The sequence below is a fragment of the Pipistrellus hanaki genome (assembly GCF_964339955.1).
Source record: "Pipistrellus hanaki genome assembly, chromosome: 15".
Lineage (NCBI taxonomy): Eukaryota > Metazoa > Chordata > Mammalia > Chiroptera > Vespertilionidae > Pipistrellus > Pipistrellus hanaki.
In genome coordinates, this window is record NC_140517.1 from 27,885,779 (window position 1) to 27,907,018 (window position 21,240).

General features: G+C 45.3%; 1 protein-coding gene across 3 annotated transcripts in view; it reads left to right on the forward strand.

Annotated features, from left to right (window-relative positions):
• Nucleotides 1-20,953, forward strand: part of SPG7 (SPG7 matrix AAA peptidase subunit, paraplegin) — a 46,758-nt gene extending 25,805 nt beyond the window's left edge. For 2 of the 3 annotated variants that reach the window (XM_084905697.1, XM_084905698.1), the window contains 8 exons: nucleotides 5,727-5,851; nucleotides 6,788-6,890; nucleotides 8,266-8,376; nucleotides 10,626-10,741; nucleotides 13,028-13,184; nucleotides 14,289-14,455; nucleotides 15,148-15,225; nucleotides 20,571-20,953. In XM_084905697.1, coding sequence (XP_084761823.1) covers nucleotides 5,727-5,851; nucleotides 6,788-6,890; nucleotides 8,266-8,376; nucleotides 10,626-10,741; nucleotides 13,028-13,184; nucleotides 14,289-14,455; nucleotides 15,148-15,225; nucleotides 20,571-20,762 — 1,049 coding nt within the window. In that variant the 3' untranslated portion in view covers nucleotides 20,763-20,953. Of the gene's footprint in view, nucleotides 1-5,726; nucleotides 5,852-6,787; nucleotides 6,891-8,265; nucleotides 8,377-10,625; nucleotides 10,742-13,027; nucleotides 13,328-14,288; nucleotides 14,456-15,147; nucleotides 15,226-20,570 lie in introns of all 3 variants that reach the window. The other variant, XR_014796926.1, reaches the window with a different exon arrangement.
• Nucleotides 20,954-21,240: the final 287 nt, after the last annotated feature.

A 21,240-nucleotide genomic window follows, 5' to 3' on the forward strand; every position in this document is an offset into this window, starting at 1 on the left:
GACGTTTCTTTTTTTTTTTTTTTTTTAACTTTTTATTTTATTTTATTATTACTTTTTTTTAATAAGTTTTTATTTTTCATATTATTACAAATGTTCCTTCCCACCCCCACCACCATTGCTCTCCTCCACCAGGTTCCCACCCCACCCTCTGCCCTTTCCCCTCTCCCCATTGTCCTCGTCCATAGGTGCACAGTTTATGTTCAGTCTCTTCCCACGCCCCCCTCTCCCCTTTTCCCCAAGAATCGTCAGTTCACTCCCCTTCCATACCTCTGATTCTATTATATTCAACAGTTAATATTGTTCATCAGATTTTTTTTAATTTCCTTGGTTTTTAGATTCACTTGTTGATAGTTACGTATTTGTTGTTCATAATTTTTATCTTTGTTTACTTTCTCTTCTGAAAGAACCCCCTTCAGCAATTCATATAATTCTGGTTTGGTGGTGATGAACTCCTTTAGCTTTTTTTTTATTAGTGAAGCTCTTTATCTGGCCTTCGATTCTGAATGATAGCTTTGCTGGGTAGCTTATTTTTGGCTGTAGGTTCTTGCTATTCATCACCTTGAATATTTCTTGCCATTCCCTTCTGGCCTGCATGGTTTCTGTTGAGAAGTCAGCTGACAATCGTATAGGTGCTCCTTTATAAGTTACTACCTTCTTTGCTCTTGCTTCTTTTAATATTCTCTCTTTATCTTTTGCTCTTGGAATTTTAATAATGATGTGTCTCGGTGTGGTCCTCTTTGGATTCCTTTTGTTTGGAGTTCTGTGCGCTTCCTGGACTTGTAAGTCAAATTCTTTCACCAGGTGGGGGAAGTTTTCTGTCACTATTTCTTTCAGTATGTTTTCGATATCTTGCTCTCTCTCATCTTCTGGAACCCCCATAATTCTGATGTTGGTTCGCTTGAAGTTGTCCCAGAGGTTTCTTACATTATCTTCAATTTTCTGGATTCTCTTGCCTTCTAGCTTCTGTGGAGGAGTGTCTTCTGGCTCTTTATGTTCCAAATCTTTGACTTGATTCTTGCGATCTTCCCTTCTGTTTTTAGGACTCTGTAGAATATTTTTTATTTCAGACAATGTATTTTTTATTTCTTGTTGATCCCTTATCATTTCTTGTTGACTCCTTATTAATTCTAGTTGATCTCTTTTCATATCCTCATAGGCCTTATCCATCTTTTCTAGGAAATTCTTGAAAAACCTTATAAGCGTAGATTTGAACTCTATATCCAGACGCTTTTTGTCCTCCATTTCTTTCGTTTGTGATCTATTTTGTTGTCGCATTTCGCAGTTACAGATGGGACGGGGTTTCAGGGTGGACTTTGGCTTCCGTCAGCCCCGCCCTATGCGGGTCCTTCAGTGCTCGCTGCCGGCGCCTCTGAGAGAAAGGTGCCCTCGATTTTCGCCTGCTGCCAAACAGTCTATGCTCTCCCCCAATGAGCCCGGTATTGGGGTTCAGTTCAGTTGGAAGTGGAGTTGGAGGTGGCGTTCACAGCAGTCTGGAGCCCCAGTCTCCTTCCCGTCAGGGCAATCCCGCGGCACAGCCGACCGTCCCTTCTCTGGGGGCAGTGTGCGCGCCTCCGGGACCTCCTTTCTCCGCTACCCCGGGGTTCTGCCTTACAGCCCAGCTCCCTATGGCTGAGCCTGAGTCCCCGGGGTCTGGCCCAGAACGGGGGTTCAGAGCAGTCAGGGGCCCAGCACAGTTGGAGTTTTATCTCCTTTCCGCTAGGGAACGCCCGCCAGGCACTCGGCCTCCCTCCTCTCCGGCTCTGTCCTCTCCGCACGCCGCGTGTCTCCGTACCTTAGGCTTTTACAGCTCCTCCGTGCTTCCTTCTGGTTTTCTCCTTGCTTCTTGTTGTAGGATTTCCAGTCAGTCGACTTTCCTGTAGTTCTGGGTAATGTCCATTTTATATTTTAGTTGTATTTTATTAAAATTGTTGTTGTGGCTGCGGCTAGTTGCCTACCCGAGCAGCCATCTTGGATTCTTCCTCTGGGCATTCTCCTCATTGACGTTTCTAACTCTCTGTCCCTCTCCCTTCCTCTCATCAATAAAAAAATCAATAAAATATATTGTAAAAACTCAATAAAATATATTTAAAAAAAAATATATATATATATAAAGTTTCAAAAACAGAACCCTAGGAGATCTACACTCTGAGGTCCATAAAACCAGGCCCTGGAGTGCGGGGTTCGCTATGCAGGGAGGTCAAGGTAACTTTTGATGACAGAGCTTTATTTATTTCATTATGTTTTTATTAATTTTCAGAGAGAGAAAGGGAGAGGGAGAGCAAGATAGAAACATCAATGATGAGAAAATCATCAATTGGCTGCCTCCTGTATGCCCCCTGCTTGGGATTGAGCTTATAACCCATACATGTGCCCTGACTGGGAATTGAACGGTAACCTCCTGCTCAACCACTGAGCTGTACCAGCTGGGTGAAGGCAGAGCTTTGAGTGTCACTACTCCCATTTTTGCTTGGAGCTCACTGACATAGCGTTGCCTTTTTATTGTTTTTCTTCTACAGCCACTCCTCCTGCTATTTTTCAACATTTTGTTCTTGTGTATATAACTTCAGATTTCTGTATTTACAACCTTGACCTGTGGAAGGAACACATTTCAGAAATATGAGTGGTGAACCCTGGCAGGCCTTCCCAACTAGCACTCTGGAATGAGTTGCATAGGGTCCCCCTAACACTGAGGAGTCTGGGAAGTGAAGCTGCATCTCGCCAGATTGCCTCCCTCCTGCCGCTTGCCATTTTCCATGTCAGCGTTTCGCTTTTCCTTAAATGGGAGTGTGAGCAAATGGAGCAGAGAATTGGCTTGTCTGTTGGGTTGTGCTTGCCCCCCCTTTTTTTTTTTTTTTAGATAGATTTTTATTGATTTCAGAAAGGAAGAGGGAGAGAGATAGAAACATCAGTGATGAGAGAGAACCAATTATTGGCTGCTTCTTGCACGCCCCCTGCTGGTTATTAGCCCACAACCCGGACATGTGCCCATGACCAGAATCAAACCCAGGACACTTGAGTCCCAGCATAGATGCTCTATCCACTGAGCCAAACCAGGTAGGACTTGGTCTTGTTTCTGAATTGTTTTGCAAGTCAGAGTGATTTTAAGACATCACCTTTGCCTCAGCGAAGTGTATACCTTTCTGCATTCTCCACCCTTGGCACATGAACAGGACTGGAGTTATCGTGGCATCCTGCCTTACCGCACTCCACAGCGCAGATGAGAGTGATGTTGCATACCTGGGAGATGTTTCTTTGAAGTTGTGGAGTGGTTTTCTTGGGATGGCGTGTGGTTTTTGCTGTCCTGGTAGCTGCTTTTCAGTGACATTGGTGTCAGCTCCTCAATGAGGTGGCTGCCTTCCCTGAGCTGGTACATTTGGCTGGGTCCCTCGCATTGTCATGGGAGCCTGGAGTGGAGCGAACGACAATCTGCTGTGAGGTGGCAGTGCCTGCCATGCTCTCAGGGTTTAAGTCTGCAATATTTCTTCTGAATTTTACTTTTGTTAAAAGACTTAATGGGTGGTTTAAAATTGTATCTGTCTATGTCATTTTATTAGTTTTTTGAAGTTGGGAAAAGTTAGGTCATGGCATCTTTATTTTTTACACTTTGCAGTATGGAATTTTTCAAACATCCACAAAAGCAAAAGTGTGCACTGAGCACCCATGTCTCAGGTCAGCTTCAGTCTTGCCTGTGCTTGTCCAGCCATAGTCCATGCACACCTCCCTCTCTTTTCCTTCTTCCCAGAATGTTATGTCATTTTATTTATTTAATTAATTAATTAATTATAGGTGATAAGAGCATTCAAATTTTTATTATAAAAAACATCATCACACTAAAAATACTGAAAAAAAAACATCATTCATAATCCCACCACCTTAATATTTTCATTTCTGTGCATTTCCTTGTAGCTCTTCTCTATATGCCTAACATGCATACAAGCAAGAGACACTCAAATTTGCCTTGTGGCAATAGCATATTAAAAGGACTCTTCAAAATCATTTTGCCAACAGGAGCCTCATTTGGCATATTTACATTTGTCACATGAGCCTCAAGTTTATACAATTCTAAACTTACACACCAAGGAACAAGGATGCCCAGGATCTCATGGTACTACAATAAAAACACTCAGAATTTTTTTTTTTTTCTTTTAAATGGCACCAGCCCCCAAAGACTGGGAGTCAGAGATTTTTTTTTTTTTTTTAATTATTGATTTTTAACAGAGGAAGAGAGAGGGATAGAGAGTTAGAAACATCGATGAGAGAGAATCATCGATCAGCTGCCTCCTACACACCCTCCACTGGGGGTATGCCCGCAACCAAGGTACATGCCTTTCACCGGAATTGAACCCGGGACCTTTCAGTCCGCAAGCCGACACTCTATCCACTGAGCCAAACCGGTTTCAGCTAGAATGTTATTTATTTATTTATTTTAATATATTTTATTGATTTTTTACAGAGAGGAAGGGAGAGAGATAGCCAGAAATGTCGATGAGAGAGAAACATCGACCAGCTGCCTCCTGCACACCCCCTACCTGGGATGTGCCCGCAACCAATGTACATGCCCTTGACCGGAATCGAACCTGGGACCTTTCAGTCCGCAGACCGACGCTCTACCACTGAGCCAAACCGGTTTTGGCAAGAATGTTACTTTTTAAAATATATTTGTATTGGTTTCAGAGAGGAAGGGAGAGAGAAATAGAACATCAATGATGAGAGAGAATCATTGATCGGCTGCCTCCTGAACACCTTACACTGGTGATTGAGCCTGCAACCCAGGTGTGTACCCTTACCAGAATCAAACCGTGACCTCCTGGTTCATAGGTCGACACTCAACCACTGAGCCGTGCCAGGTGGGCCCCAGTGTGTTATTTTAAAGCCAACCCAAAGTTCTGAACCTTAAATGCTCTGAATGTAAATTCTCTGAATATCATATAACGTAAGTTAAAAATAAGTTATTCATACCATCTAATGAGGTTCAGAGTCCTCAGTTGCTTCATAAATGTGTTTTTGCAGTTGTAGATCTGAGTGATTCATTGGGACCGTTTCTAGACTTGCTTTTAAATTCTCATGTGAGCCGAAACCTGTTTGGCTCAGCGTCGGCCTGCGGACCGAAGAGTCCCGGGTTCAATTCTGGTCAAGGGCATGTATCAATACATTGGTTGCGGGCACATTCCCAATAGGGGGTGTGCAGGAGGCAGCTGGTCAATGTTTCTCTCTCGTCGATGTTTCTAACTCTCTGTCCCTCTCTCTTCCTCTCTGTAAAAAATCAATAAAATATATTTTAAAAAATAAAATAAAAAAATAAATTTTCATGTGAGAAACCTGGGGCAAAAATCCCAGACCAACTGAAAGAGGTAGAATATTCCAGAATTCCCTGGAGTAGTCACTTTGGCTCAAGAAAATGCAGTGATGAAGCGTAAGAGGAGGGCCCTTGCTCCTGGGGTCCACCCTGTTAGTAGTTCCCTCCGTGGGTGCTTTGTGGACCTAGAGGGTGGCTGTGGACAGCAGAGCCCAGGTTTCTATCTGCAGTTCTGCCTCCGGAAGTAAATCTGGCAAGTTCTCGCTCTTGTGATGATTTTGGTAGAAAGCTCATAGAGCAGGATCACTCCTGGGTGAGTGCTTATAGACTCTCGTGGACCCTGGTAGGAAATATGTCCAGTGTCTAGGACCTCAGGGGAAGGCCACAGTGTTGGGAACCCCTACCATAAAGGCCACTCTTTGTCTCTCAGGAATGGGCACCACTGACCATGTTATCGTCCTGGCATCCACCAACCGAGCTGACATTTTGGACAATGCTCTCCTGAGGCCAGGCCGACTGGACCGACACGTCTTCATCGACCTCCCCACACTGCAGGTCAGTGTGGCCTGAGCTGCCCTCCTTGGTCAGATGCAGCTGCTGATTCCCTCCAGTGCTTGTCTCTCCAGATTTTCTTTGGCTCACTGCTCTTCTCATGGTTTTGCAGCTTGTTTTTTGTTTCTTCCCCCCTCCCCCCACATTGTTTTCCCCTTTATCCTTAAGTATCTGGGGTTGAATCAACATGTCTCAGTTGAGTTTTGTAGTATATTTTTTGGAGAACCTCAGAATTCTCATCCTGACCAGCTCAATTCCTTGGTGCCTCATAGTTGTAGAACATGAGCTCTGCAGCTGCCCTGAAAGCAGGTTGGGAAGGGGCGGGAGATCTGAACCTTTGCCTCCACCAGCCTCAATATCAGGCCTGTGGTTGGATGTCCACCTCTGTGTAGCCAGGTGTGGTGGCCCCTGAGGAAGCAGGAATCCAGCATGCAGTGATGAAAGGATCACATGTGGTGGAGACCACCATGGGTAGGGACAGGGTTTGGAGGGTGAACCTAACAATTGGTTAGTTGGTTACTGTTTCTGTAGGTACACACGTGGGGGCACAGGGGTGTGGCTTATGGCACACCCAGTGCTCATTGTGAGTTTGTCTCTCAAATTACCACTCAGTCTAAGAAGTGGATTGAGGCTACCCTCTGATAGCTTCTAGAGGAGTGGCTGTCCATCTTCCTGATTATAGGAAATGTTTACATCGTTTACAAATGCATGAATCAAAGGCTCCACATAATAACTGTTATTTTGATGCACTTTAATTTCTATTGTTTCCTTTTTTTTTCCTTTTCATTTTGTAAGGCTGCTTGCAGCTCTAAATTGGTTTCACAAACTATGTTTGTGATTAATGATGAGGAAACTCCGGAGAGTGCCTCCCTGGTGGCTCCTATCTGCGTGGCAGATGTGCTGACCCACACTTGTATCCTTCTCCCCTGTCTTTGGTAGGAAAGGCGGGAGATTTTTGAGCAGCACCTGAAGAGCCTGAAGCTGACCCAGGCCAGCAGCTTTTACTCCCAGCGTCTGGCGGAGCTCACGCCAGGGTTCAGCGGTATGGGTGCCGGTTCTTATTGATCCTGAGGGCAGAGGGCTGGTGGTCTTTCCTGCTTGTGTGGGTGCAGGCTTCCCCGGGTGCCCTCCATTCCCTCCCTGGGCAGCACGGCCTGGTTGAGAGTGAGGTTGTGCACGCAGAGCTGGCATGAGATAGAAGAATTGCACAACACTTTACTTCTCCTCCGCGAGGGGTGGAAAACTCAATAGTGGTTCTGCATTTAGACTGCCCCATGTGTGTGTCCCCACTATGGGCAGTCCTAGAAGTTCCGCCTTTAGGGATCCCCACAGAGGTTCTTCAGTTCCTGTCCAGCTCAAATCATGAGATTCCACTGCTCCCCCAGCTGCTACCATGGTTAGGCCTAGTCACTGCTCTCCCTCAGTACCTCAGTTTTTATTTGTAGACACAGATATCACAAATAAAGAATTTTGGGGGAACACTTTGCTTTCCAGCATTTGCCATCAGTTTGTCTCAAAATCAAAATTTAAATTTAAAAGGGTTTTTTTTGTTTTTGTTTTTGTTTTTTTTCCTATAAGGCTCTCAATTTAAAGGCCAATGTACTTTTTTCTTTTGAGTTTCTTAACTAGAATCTTTTGGATACTACAGAGCCTTTAATTTCTTTCCTTCCTTTTTTTTTTTTAAGGCTGAAAATCTTATTTTGTTTGTTTTTTAATTGATTTTGGAGAGAGAGGAAGGGAGCAGGAGAGATAGAGACATCCATCAGCTGTCTCCTGCACATCCTCTATTGGGGACTAAGCCCACAATGCTGGGATATACCCTGACTGGGATCGAACCAGTGACTTTTTGGTGCATGGGATGATGAGCCCCACCAGCAGGACTGTTTGTTTTTAATCATCATCCAAAGATGTTTTTATTAATTTTGAGAGAGAGAGGAAGGGGAAGAGACAGAGAAACATCGATGTAAGAGAGAAATAGCCATCAGTTGCCTCCAGTATGCTCCCTGGATCAGGGATTGAACCCACAACCTTGGTATGTGTCCTGACCAGGAAACAAACCTACAGCCTTTTGGTGTACAGGATGACCCACTGAACAACCTGGTCAGGGCAAATTTTTTATCCATCAGTGCTTATATGAATTACAGGGTGGAATAAAATACCAGATGGTACATGAAAGGGTGCTGGTAACAGTTGTGTACTAAAGCAGTGGAGAAGGCAGAAAGACTGAAAGAGGTTGGAGTGGGTGTGAAGAGGTGGTTCTTTGGGTCCAATAGAGCTGGAGCACTGGCTCACAGCCCTTATCATGCCTTATCCCTGGACCTCTTTTCATTTATTTGTGCAGTTCTCCTTTCCTTTCCTCCTCTCCATCTCTGAGGGAGCAGAACCAACACCCCTGCCATTCCCTGTTTTGCTGACAGGTGCTGACATCGCCAACATCTGTAATGAAGCTGCTCTGCACGCTGCACGAGAAGGGCACACATCTGTTCACACGTTTAACTTTGAGTATGCTGTGGAGCGCGTCATTGCGGGTATGAGGCACAAATGCCAAAAGCGAACTCAGGGAGGGTGGGGCTGAGGGAGTAGGTCAAGCTTAGATGTCACATGGAGGATCTTATCAGCAGGGAATTACTGGACAAGAAAAAATACATAAAGTATTTGTATTTTTTTAAATTCAGGGCTTGACACTAGGACTTAAAATACTGCAAATTTGCATAACAGCAGACACTCTTTAAATGTATATATATAAAAGCCTAAGCAGCGGTCTGACTGTCGGACCATTTGCCCAGTAGCTACGATGCGCAATGACCATCAGGGGGCAAACGCTGCAACTAGTAGAGGAGGGAGCCCGATTCCTCGCGGAATTGGCTGTGGATTGGGTTGCTGCTAGGACACTCTTGGCCCTAAAGCTGCTTCACTCCCCCCCCCCCCCCCCCCCGGACCCAGAGAGGAGGGAGGAGGGAGCCTGATTCCTCACGGAATCGGCCGTGGGTTAGGTTGCTGCTGGGGGGAGGGTGGGAAGAGATTAACCGAAGATCGTATATGCATACTAGAGGCTCGGTGCATAGATTTGTGCACCAGTGGGGTCCCTTGGCCTGGCCTGCGGGAATCTCGCCAAAACTGACTCTCCGAGATCCCCTGAGGGGTCCGGGATTGTGAGAGGGTGCAGGCCAGGCCGAGGGACCCCACCAGTGCACGAATCCGTGCACCCAGCCTTTAGTAGAAGTGTAAACGGGTCTTGCAAACCCAAATGTGAGTGGGGCTCACCCCATTAGCCATCATGTGGTGCCTGAGAGCCAACTGCAAATGGACAGGCCATTGTGCATGTTGTCAGGGGTCTGCACTGCTGCTGCCTAAGAATAGAGGGAATGAATGTCTGCTGAGGGCTGTGCTCTGTTAGTTAACTCTGTCTCTGCTCTTCCTGTGCTCTGCTTGGGACATGAATGGGAGAGGTGTTTGGGTAGTGAGGGCTGGGGTGCTTCTGTCAGTGCTTAACCATTGTTGCTCAAAGTGGGATCTCCTCTATGAAGAGAGTAGGACTGAAAATGAGAGAGAGCATCTAGAAGCTTTCATAACTTTATGTGGCAACGTTCAGACATGAATAGTACATCTTGTCCTTGAACAGGGTTGAAACCAAAAGCAGTAGTCCAAGAAACTGAAAGTTTAAAAAAGGGAAACTGGTCCTTCCTACAGATGTTTGAGAAGCACAGGCTCTGCGTGTAGTTAGTGAGCCCTCTTTCGTAAGCTGTCCCTACAAAAAGCGTGTTCCCATTACCCCCAGTTTGAGTTAAAATCTAGGACAAATGCTGCCAGGTTCTCAGAAGGCAGTTTGGGAAAGAATCAAATTTGTGTGAATAGAAGGAACTATTGTTGCTGTTTCTTACTATAAATTTTGGTTTTGTATAAGCTATTTATTTTTACACGGAAATTAATAAGCTTACAGTAATATTATCAAGGCAGGAAAAACCAAAGAAAATACTAATAGAATACTGTCCCGTCCCCCCCCCCCCCCCCCCCGTATGGGCGCTTAGAACAAGAAGAGCTCTCTAGTCCTTACTTGGTGTGGACTGCCTGAGCCGGAACACGTTTGTGTTCAGGTAAAGCCCATCTTGTGGGGCTGTGATATCATGTTTAGAGGCTCATATATTCAGCGCTGGTTGAAATGATTCGTCTGCCACAGCCAGTGCATCTTAGAAAGAATTTACAGCCTTATGGTAAATGTGGTGGATGATCCTAGTAGCATGATAAAATAAATACCCTGAACCTAGAGCTTGCATAAAATGGAAACTTAAGGATGTTTGGAAAACTTGGGACAGTGAATGAAATCTTAGCAACAATTTGAATAGGTGAAATGTAAGGTAAAGTTACTAAGACAAGAGATAGTCAACTACTAAGGGCAAAAAACTGTAGAATCACAGGGGCTGCAGTTATCCCTGCTAACTCTGGGAGAAAAGCCAACAAGAAACCTAGAATTTGGAGTGGAGCCCATACTAATCCTGTCAGCCCTGCAGCCCCACCCAGGAAGTCTGCAGGAGCTGTTTGGATTATTCCAGCATTTATGGAAGTGGGAACAAACATGCCCCCCTCCAACACCTCTCATACCTAATGAGTTTCCCTTTGAATTGGAGCAATAGTTGTGGATGGGGTCAGCTTGGGGCAGAAACACAGAAGGTGACCATCCCATGAGGATCTCATAACAACATGGTAAACAACTCAAGGAAGGTTCCTGCAGGCTCACAAAGGATTATTCGTGAGCCTAAACTCCTGGGCATTCTTTCAGGGACGGCCAAAAAGAGCAAGATCCTCTCAAAGGAAGAACAGAAGATTGTTGCATTTCATGAGTCAGGCCATGCTTTGGTTGGCTGGCTGCTGGAGCACACTGAGGCTGTGATGAAGGTAGGGTGTCGGAGAGTGGGATCCAGGGAGGGTCTGGGGTCTTGGAGAGTGGGGACCCAACTGTCCCTTGAACAAAGCTGAGTGGGAGCACCTCTTGTTTGTGCTTGATGAAGAGAAAGCACAGCCTGAGGCTGACCTGGGTGGGAACAGGTGGAAGGTAACTGCAGGATCCCTCACTTTGGAATCATAGAACAAGAAGAGGTCTGACCTCTATACCAGTTGGGTCCAGTTATGGACATGACCATTTGAAATCCACATGACTATTCGGGGTTTTCCCATCTACATTCAGTTTTGGAATTAAGAACCGTCAGGTTTACTATCAGCTCTAACATGTGGACCTAATGATTCCTAATTGTAAAAAAAAAGTGAGTTGAGTACACTTTTTTAAAAACACTATTCTTCTAGACATTTGTGAGTTTGATGAAAATTTGATAGTTCCCCCCAAATGTGTGAATTTGTGATCATGAGGTCCTTGAATGATCACTAAGAAAAATGTAAACGTGTGGGATGCAGGTGCCAAGTCTGTAAAGATGAGGGCACGGATTGTAATTGTACCCTCCACCAAAGCACGTGGAGTCACTGGGAGCCTGTACGTGTGGTTTGGTTCCACCGGCAAGGAAGAGCTGCATTGCAGTTCCCTAGACCCAAACACGGAAACAATGTAGCAGTTGCCACACTGGCGATCGAGCCCACAGCCGTGACCTCCTGGTTCATAGGTTGACGGTCAATCCCTGAGCCATGCCTGGCAGGTTCGTTGGTTGCTTCTTGTAAGTGCCCTGACCAGGGATTGAACCTGCAATCTTGACATATTGGGATGGTGCTCTAAGCAACTGAGGTACCCAGCCAGGGCCAAAAAGTAGATTGTTAGTCTGGGAATCTGTGATTATGTCCTGCTGACCAGGCCAATTCCTTTTATATGCTTATCAGAGGGCTGAGTCTACTGTTTTGTGACAGAGATAAGTGGATGCAGCAGCCACTGAAGTTGGTGATTTGGGCTGGGTCCAGGGTGAGGCAGGGGGGACAGTTACCTATAGTGTGATATTTATGGGACAATAAAATATTCAGTAATCAAGTTAAATATTTTAAGCCTGGCCAGTGTGGCTCTGTGGTTGAGCATTGACATGAACCAGGAGGTCATGGTTTGATTTCCTGTCAGGGCACATGCCAGAGTTGCAGGCTCAATCCCTGGTACGGGGCATGCAGGAGGCAGTCCATCAGTGATTTCTCTCTCACCATTGATTTTTATCTCTTTCCTCCCTTCCTTTCTGAAATCAATAAAAAAAATTAGTTTTAAAAAGATAAACATTTTGCTGAAACCGGTTTGGCTCAGCTGTAGAGCGTCGGTCTGCAGACTGAGAGGTCCCAGGTTCGATTCCGGTCAAGGGCATGTACATTGCTTGCGGGCACATCCCCGGTAGGGGGTGTGCAGGAGGCAGCTGGTCGATGTTTCTCTCTCATTGACGTTTCTGGCTCTCTATCTCTCTCCCTTCCTCTCTGTGAAAAATCAATAAAAAATATATTTAAAAAAAAAAAAAGATAAACATTTTAATGCATTATCAACAAAATAAAGATTAATGCAGAAAGATCCACAATGATGTAAATATCACTAAAATGAGCTCTTTTCAGAATTTTTTCTTTATTAGATGGCTGAAAGTCATAAACTAGTCATAATGAGAAAAACTCCCTCGAGAGGCTCATACTTTGCTATGGAAAGATAAGTTTTCATTGCTGTTTGGTTATTTCCAGCATTTAATTGTAGTTTAGAGTTGGATTTTAAGTTTCCCCTTTCAATTTTCTGGCTACTGTGAGGTGGTTCTCTTGCCACTGTAACCCTCAGAAATGGCATCTGCGACCCAAGTCACTCCTTGTTGCTCAGGAACAGGCCTTGTCCTGTTGGAGCTGTACACACGCCTGGTGTTGGTCAGTGAGGAGGCTCAGGCATGGTTACTTTCCGTTTCCCCCATATAACCTCTTCGTCAGAGGGCTACGGTGTAGGGGTATGGGGGTTACTTGGTGGCCTTGGTCCCTGCACTTCCTGATTGCTTCACCTAAGAGCTCCTGTCTGGGCCGTTCTTTACTTCATATATACCTAGTAATGTGCAAGAAAGACACACCCACGTGTGTGAGCCATTCTCTTTGATGATGGTAGCTTCTTTTTATAAAAATGGGGATAGTACAGTTTTGCTTAACAGCTTAAAACCCTCTGATTAAAGATCTCATATTTCTCACCTTCATCTTTAAAGCCCACATCTTGCCTGCTAACTCAGGCCACCTGACGTTCTGCAGGTCTCCATCGCACCTCGGACAAACGCTGCACTGGGCTTTTCTCAGATGCTCCCCAGAGACCAGCACCTCTTCACCAAGGAGCAGCTGTTTGAGAGAATGTGCATGGCCCTGGGTGGCCGTGTGTCGGAGGCCATCTCCTTCAATAAGGTCACTTCTGGTAAGGAGCTGGCCCTGCAGGGCCTGGAGTTCTTACAATGTTTTAACATCCTTTATCCCTTTGCATAGGGGAAGGAGGAGGGAGGGGCATTATATCTGATGAAAGGATTTGAATAGTAGGATACAAATATCATTTACATTTCAGTAAGTATGCTTTTGTTTAAAACAATTTTTTAAAAATATGTTTTTATTGATTTCAGAGAAGGGGGAGAGAGAGAAACATCAGTGATGAGAGAGAATCATTGATCGGCTGTGTCCTGCACACCCCACGCTGGGGATTGAGCCCACAACCTAGGCAGGTGCCCTGCCTGGGCATCGGACCATGACTCCTCAGTTCATAGATTGACACTCAACCAATGAGCCACGCTGGCTGGGTTCATTAAGTGTTTTTCAAAGATGAGATATGGTGAAAGGAGATTTGAAACAAACAAGACTTTTAAAATAATTTGTTACAAAAACGTTTACATACATGTGGATTATAAATTCATTTACTTGGCTAATTATTGGTAATTCAAGTAACTTCACTGTTCTCAAGCTATTATTTCACTGGGATGGCTAGAGAGCAGGCAGAAAACTTGCCCTGCTTGATCCCTGGCATTGGGGTTCAGTGTTGACAAGTGTGTTCCGTGTATACCTGGACTTGTGCTGGAGAATTGCTTATAAAGCAAATGCAAATATGCAACCCATTTAGTTTTTTACTCTTTATTTATTTGAGGTGGGTGGCAGAGAGAGAGAGACGGGGGCGGGGGGGGAGAGAGAGAGAGATAGATATTAGTTTGTTGTTCTACTTATTTATACATTGCATTTCATTCATTGGTTGATTTTTTTTTTTTTATGTGCCCCACCTGAGGATTAATCCCATAATCTTGGCATATCAGGATGATGCTCTAACCAACTTAGCCACCTGGCCAGGATCTGAATAATTTTTTGGACAAAAGAGCATTTTTAAGTTTCCAGTCTCTCTCTTAAGGAACGGTAACAGGATACAGTTGTCCCTTGGAGACTCCGCATCTGCTGTCTGGCCTAGGTGTTTGCCAGTGGGGTCCCCAGGGTGCCCTGGCTCTGCACTCCCAGGAAGAAAGCTTTTCTTGGCCCTATTCTCCAGGAGCGCAGGACGATCTGAGGAAGGTTACGCGCATTGCCTACTCCATGGTGAAGCAGTTTGGGATGGCACCGAGCATTGGGCCCATCTCCTTCCCTGAGGCTCAGGAGGGCCTTGCAGGCATTGGTCGGCGCCCCTTCAGCCAGGGTCTCCAACAGATGATGGATCACGTGAGTTCACAGGCCTTGTCACTGCCCCTTGTGCCAGCCTCTGCTCTATTCAGCCCCACAGTGTGGTAGAGGGCAAGTCATTGTATTCAGAGGAGGCTCCCACCGTGCCCTGTCCCTGAGCCTGCACATTGGGGCTGTTTCTCCTGACCTCTGTGGTCTCTCTGAACTGCCTAGTGTGTGTTCTTGGATGAGGACCCCTGTGTGGCTCCTGATGAAATTGTAGATGATGGGAAATTGGGAAGAATATCAAATAAATGCATCAAATGACAGAGCCAGTGCCAATTATCCCTGTGGCCAGCATGGACATGCTTCATTGTCCAAAGGAGATTGGGCCGGGACAGTGTCCAGCCTGTTCTAGGGAGGCTCTGATGGGCCTGGTGCATGAGCATGTGAGGCATCTGCGGACCTGGAGGACAAACACAGGGTCCTTAGCCTCTAGGAGGGGGAGGAGGGGGAATCTACAGGTGGGAATGGCTGCTGTGGGCAGGCATCCTGAACTAGGACATTCCCAAGGTTGGGATGGGGGCCAGAAACTGTTGGGAGCTGACCTTTCCTGGTCATTGTGAGAGACTAAAGGCTGTGGTTCTGAAACTGCAGTTCTTTGGTGTACTTTGGTGACAGAACCAGCCTATAGATAGTGCTGAGAATAGTGTTCAGCTGTTCTCATTACGGATCTCCTCTCTCATTCTCAGGAAGCTCAATTGCTGGTGGCTAAGGCCTACAGGCACACTGAGAAGGTGCTGCAGGACAATCTGGACAAGCTGCAGGCGGTAAGACTTGGTGCATTCTAACCTCCAGACACCTGTCTGTCTCTTCAGAAGTTGTGAATATAGGTGCTATTACTAGGTTGTGCTGGCATAGCTAGTCATGCTTTTATGGAATACCAGTGGCCTGGTGCACAGATTCATGCACGTTGAAAGGAATTTAATTAGAAGAAATATTTTAATATCACTATTTGCCCTTTCTCTATAATAGAAGTGTCAACCAAATTCACGATCAACAATGACAGATCAAAACACTCGTGCAGTTGGCGCCAGCAAGAGCTTTATATGTATCACATATGTGCAAGTCAACTTAGCCTTTTATAGATACAGAATAAACTTGCTTCATTAGGCCTCCTTTCTGACGTAGCTAAACTTTTTCCAACCCAGTGAAGCACCCCAACTTGTCTTTCAGGTAATTGTGAGCAACACAGCAGTAAATATCAACACGAAGCAGATTATTATTGTAGATCATGCAGGGAGAACAAAGGGTAAAATATTTAACTGCAGCAGTGTTTGACTATATTCTGTGCAGTGAGAAAACCTAAAGTCATTTCCAAAGTTCACCATTTCTTACTTTTCAGTCGGGTCAAGTTTCTAAGCTTTCTAAATCTCCATTTTCTGGCTAATGAATAGAAAATAGGATTCCATTGAGTCTCCTATCTATCTACTCCAGAACTTCTTTGAGGATCAAATGAGATGAGGCAGGGGAAAACACTTCACATTTGGTTAAAGTGTAAAATGTTTCCACCTGGCCATAAAGCAAGTGGTGTTCCTGAGCTGAAGAAACTCCAAGGAGGCTAGTCGCTAGGGGGAAGAAGCCGGGCAATGCTACATGGCATCATTACCTGGATGGTTGGACACTTAGCATATTAGCCTTTTATATATATAGATTTCAAATGAGCACAGAATTTTTTTTTTGTTGTTAAGAGAAAGAGAGAATCCAAGATGGCTGCACAGGTAAACACCTAACCGCAGCCGCACACAACAATTTCAATAAAATACAACTAAAATATAAAATGGACATTACCCAGAACTACAGGAAAGTCGACTGACTGGAAATTCTACAGCGAGAAGCAAGGAGAAAACCAGAAGAAAAATCAGAGGAGCTGTAAAAGCCTAAGGTACGGAGACACGCGGCGCACGCAGAGAGGATGGAGCCGGAGAGGAGGGGGCAGCTGAGTGCCTGGCTGGCGTTCCCTAGTGGGAAGGAGATAAAAGCTCTGGACTGTGCTGAACCCCAGTTCTAGGCCAGACACTGGGGACCCAGGCTCAAACAGAGGGAGCTGGGCTGTAAGGCTGAAACCCGGGGAGCAGCGAAAGGCAGAGCCCCGGAGGAGCGCACATTGCACGCAGAGGACGGACTGTTGACTCTGCTGCTAGATTGCCCTAGCGGGAAGGAGACAAAAGCTCGGGACTGTGCTGAGCTCCAGTTCCAACTGCTCTGAACCCCAGTTCTAGGCCAGACCCCGGGGACCCAGGCTCAAACAGAGGAAGCCTGGGCAGTGAGGCGGAATCCCAGCGGAGCGGCGGAAGGTAGAGCCCCCGGAGGCACGCACATTGCGCGCAGAGAATGAACTGTTGGCTGTGCCTCGGGATTGCCCTGGCAGGAAGGAGACAAAAGCCCCAGACTGCTCTGAACCCCACTTCCAACCCCACTTCCAACTGAACTGCACCCCAGTTCCGGGCTCAGTGGGGGAGAGACTAGACTGTTTGGTAGCAGGCGAAACTCCAGGGCACCTCACTCTCAGAGGTGCTTGCAGCGAGTACTGAAGGACCCTGAGGAATACTGAGACTCAGGAGCCGCATAGGGTGCTGACGGAAACCAAGACTGTAGGCTCCACCCTGAAACTCCGCCCCATCAGGGAAGCTGCGAAATTGCTGAGACAAGGAAATAGATCACAAACAAAAGAAATGGAGGACAAAAAGCGACTAGATATAGAGTTCAAAACCACACTTATAAGGTTGTTCAAGAATCTCCTAGAAAAGGCCGATAAAATAAACGAGACCTATGAGGATATGAAAAGGGATCAACTAGAAATAATAAGGGATCAACAAGAAATAAAAAATACATTGTCTGAAATAAAAAATACTATACAGAGTCCTAAAAACAGAATGGAAGATCGCAAGAATCAAGTCAAAGATTTGGAACATAAAGAGCCAGAAGTCACTCCTCCGCAGAATCAAGAAGGCAAGAGAATCCAGAAAGTTGAAGATAATGTAAGAAAACTCTGGGACAACTTCAAGCGAACCAACATCAGAATTATGGGTGTCCCAGAAGATGACAGAGAGCAAGATATCGAAAACATACTGAAAGAAATAATGACAGAAAACTTCCCCCACCTGGTGAAAGAATTAGACTTATTAGTCCAGGAAGTGCACAGAACTCCAAACAAAAGGAATCCAAAGAAGACCACACCAAGACAAATCATAATTAAAATTCCAAGAGCAAACGACAAAGAGAGAATATTAAAAGCAGCAAGAGCAAAGCAGGTAGTTACCTATAAAGGAGCACCTATACAATTGTCAGCTGATTTCTCAACAGAAACCATGCAGGCCAGACGGGAATGTCAAGAAATATTCAAGGTGATGAATAGTAAGAACCTACAGCCAAAGATAATCTACCCAGCAAAGCTTTCACTCAGAATCGAAGGCCAGATAAAGAGCTTCATCAATAAAAAAAACCTAAAGGAGTTCATCACCACCAAACCAGAAATATATGAATTGCTGAAGGGGGTTCTTTTGGAAGAGAAAGTAAAGATAAAAACTATGAACAACAAATACGTAACGATCAACAAGTGAATCTAAAAACCAAGGAAATTAAAAAAAAAAAATCTGATGAACAATATTAACTGTTGAATATAATAGAATCAGAGGTATGGAAGGGGAGTGAACTAATGATTCTTGGGGAAAAGGGGACAGGGGAATGTGGGAAGAGACTGAACATAAACTGTGCACCTATGGATGAGGACAATGATGGGTGGGGAAAGGGCAGAGGGTGGGGTGGGAACCTGGTGGAGGGGAGCAACAGAGGGGGTGGGGGAGAGGAACATCTGTAATATGAACAATAAAGATTTAAAAAAAAATAATAGTAAAAAGAAAGAGACAGGTGTGGGAGGAGAGAGAAAAAGAAACATATTTTTGTTGTTCCACTTATTTATGCACTCATTGGTTGATTCTTACATGTGCCCTGACAAGGTATTTAACCCACATCCTTGGAGTATCAGGGTAACACTCTAACCAACTGAGCTACTTGGCCAGGGCTCAAATTAACACAAATTTAGAAAACAACATACCAAATATGTGTTCCACCCAGCTCAGCTGAAATATAATATTTTCCACTTTTTAGCATTTTATTATCAACATGTCAAACTAATTCTTTCAAAATAGAAGAACATAATAAACCCTCATGTGTCCATTACCCAGTGCCAGCAAATATTAATGTTTGGTCAATTTTATTTAATCTTTTTCCAACTCAAACTTTTCCTGAAATTTTTAAAATAAAATTTTAAGTTTAGAATAGTTTTAGTAGATTTACAGAAAAGTCACAAATGTTGTAGAGAGAGGTTTTTTTATATCTTACACCCAGTTTTTACTATTATTCACATCTTCCATTAATATGCTGCATTTTTCAGAATCTAGTGAGCCAATATTGATATATAAATATTTATTTATATATTTCCTTAGCCTTTTCCTAATGTCCTTTTCCTGCAGGAGCACCCCCCTCACTACCACATTTACATTTAATCATCATGCCTCCTTGGGCTCCTCTTGGCTGGGACAATTCCTCACTTCTCTGTTGTTGATGGTCTGCCATGGCAGTGTTAGGAGATGGGTCTGATATTCTCACAATGAGCTAGGTGTTGGGTTTGGGATTATCTCTTGACTTCATAGGTGAAGTTACCGTGTCCCTATATATGTGGGCAGCTCTTGGTTGATAGGCTGTTTCGTTGATGTGAGGCACAGCCAGGTTGGCAGTTGTACATATTGTACTTTCCAAGTGTTGCCACTCACTAGCAGTACCGACTTCCCCCAGAGTGTGATATTGTAGAATGCCGGGCCTACCCGACCTGCTGAGCCATAAACTCTTTTTTAATAAATATATTTTTACTTATTTCATAGCGGAAGGGAGAGGGAGAGATAGAAACATCAGTGATGAGAGAGAACCATTGATCAGCTGCCTCCTGCAAGCCCCCTACTGGGGATTGAGCCTGCAACCTGGGTTTGTGCCCTTGGCCAGAATCAAACTTGTGACCCTTCAGTTCGCAGGCCAATGCTCTATACCAGTGTTTTTCAACCTTTTTTGGGCAAAGGCACACTTGTTTCATGAAAAAAATCACGAGGCACACCACCATTAGAAAATGTTAAAAAATTTAACTCTGTGCCTATATTGACTATATATAAAGTAATTCTCTTGAATAGGAATCAAATAAACACAAAGAAAGTATTTTATAATTACTTTATTATGAAATATTAAGTAAACAAAATAGTGAAAAATTATAAAATTCTTGTCTTGTCTGCACCTACGGCACACCAGGCAACAAACGCTGCTCTATACACTGAGCAAAACCGGCTAGGGCTGAGCCATATACTGGTACTTGTTGACAACTTAGCTGGCAAATGCCTTGGTGTCACACATGTGCATTGTCATTGCCACTGGGCAGGACCCAAGCTCCCTGTGATGGGCCGAGGATGTCCTGCCTCAGTTTGCACTGTGATCGTGATAGGCTCACATCATCAGTGGGCTACGGAGCTTAGCAACATACTAGACCAGTCACACAGATTGAGAGGACACCCAGTTTGGGGATGACAGAAACCAGTCCAAGTGGCTGTGGCAGCATTCCTTGTAGTGGGACTGAGCAGCAGTAATTGAGTGATGGTACAGAACACTCCCAGGATTCATTCAGCATGTTTTCCATGATCATCTCTAGAGAGGCAGAGGCCCCCTTCCCAAGCTGTGAGGTCCTCCAACTTACACCTCAGTGCCAGCATTCCTCTCAAGTTCCAGCGAGGATGTTCTGCATTTTAGTCCCTGCCCCCATACAGACACCCACACCTTGTTTGGTAAAGGAAATTGAAGATTGCCCAAAATAAGTAGAGATTTGGAAGGGAAACAGACAATTAATGAGGCTGCAGCTGGCAAATCATCTCCAAGGTTGAGACAGGGAGTGATTCTTTGCTTAAGCTGCCTGTGTGTGCTGCTTCCCTGGGAAAGTGGCCTGTCTGGGGGCATCCTACTCACAGACACCCCTTTCTGGGAGGGTGGGAGGCCCCCCTCTCAGTGCTCTGCTCTCAAAAGGCTCTTGTCCGTCCTTGTCCTCCAAGGTTAACACACTGTCCTTTGTTCCTCTTAGCTGGCAGGCGCCCTGCTGGAAAAGGAAGTGATAAACTACGAGGACATCGAGGCCCTCATCGGCCCCCCGCCTCACGGGCCCAAGAAGATGATTGCGCCTCTGAGGTGGAGAGATGCTGAGAGGGAGAAACAAGACACTGGGGAGGAGGAGGCGCCTCCGCAGCCCCCGCTTCGAGGGGAGGAGCCGTCTTAGCCCAAATAGCTGGGCCTTGTTAATTAATGGTGCCGTGGGGGCCCAGGGAGTGTTGGCTCCCCAAGTTCCTTTTCACCGGAGATTTGAACCTCATCGCCCACCCTGGTCCCTGCTGAAGGCCTTTTAAAAGCTGTTTGTTTCTGTACCTGTGATTATAGTAAAGACTGCAGAGGATTGAGATACCATCAAAAGTCGGATTATTTCATTCCATTTCAAAAAAAAAAAAGAGAGAGACTGCAGAGGAGAATGATTTAGTTTTGCTTTTGCAGATTGTTTTTCCCGGGAGGAGGGAGGGGTTGTCAGTGCTTGTTTCAGGTGCACGGGGAGGAGCTCCCAGGTTTATGACCCGGCAGTCGGGCTCTTTCGGGGCTTGTGCAAGAGCTCTCCAGCTCTGAGACTTTGTCAGCATGCTAATCAGGATCCAAGATGAAAGGACACTGAGCCAGTGTCCTCACCCGCACTCAATGGGCGCACAGAA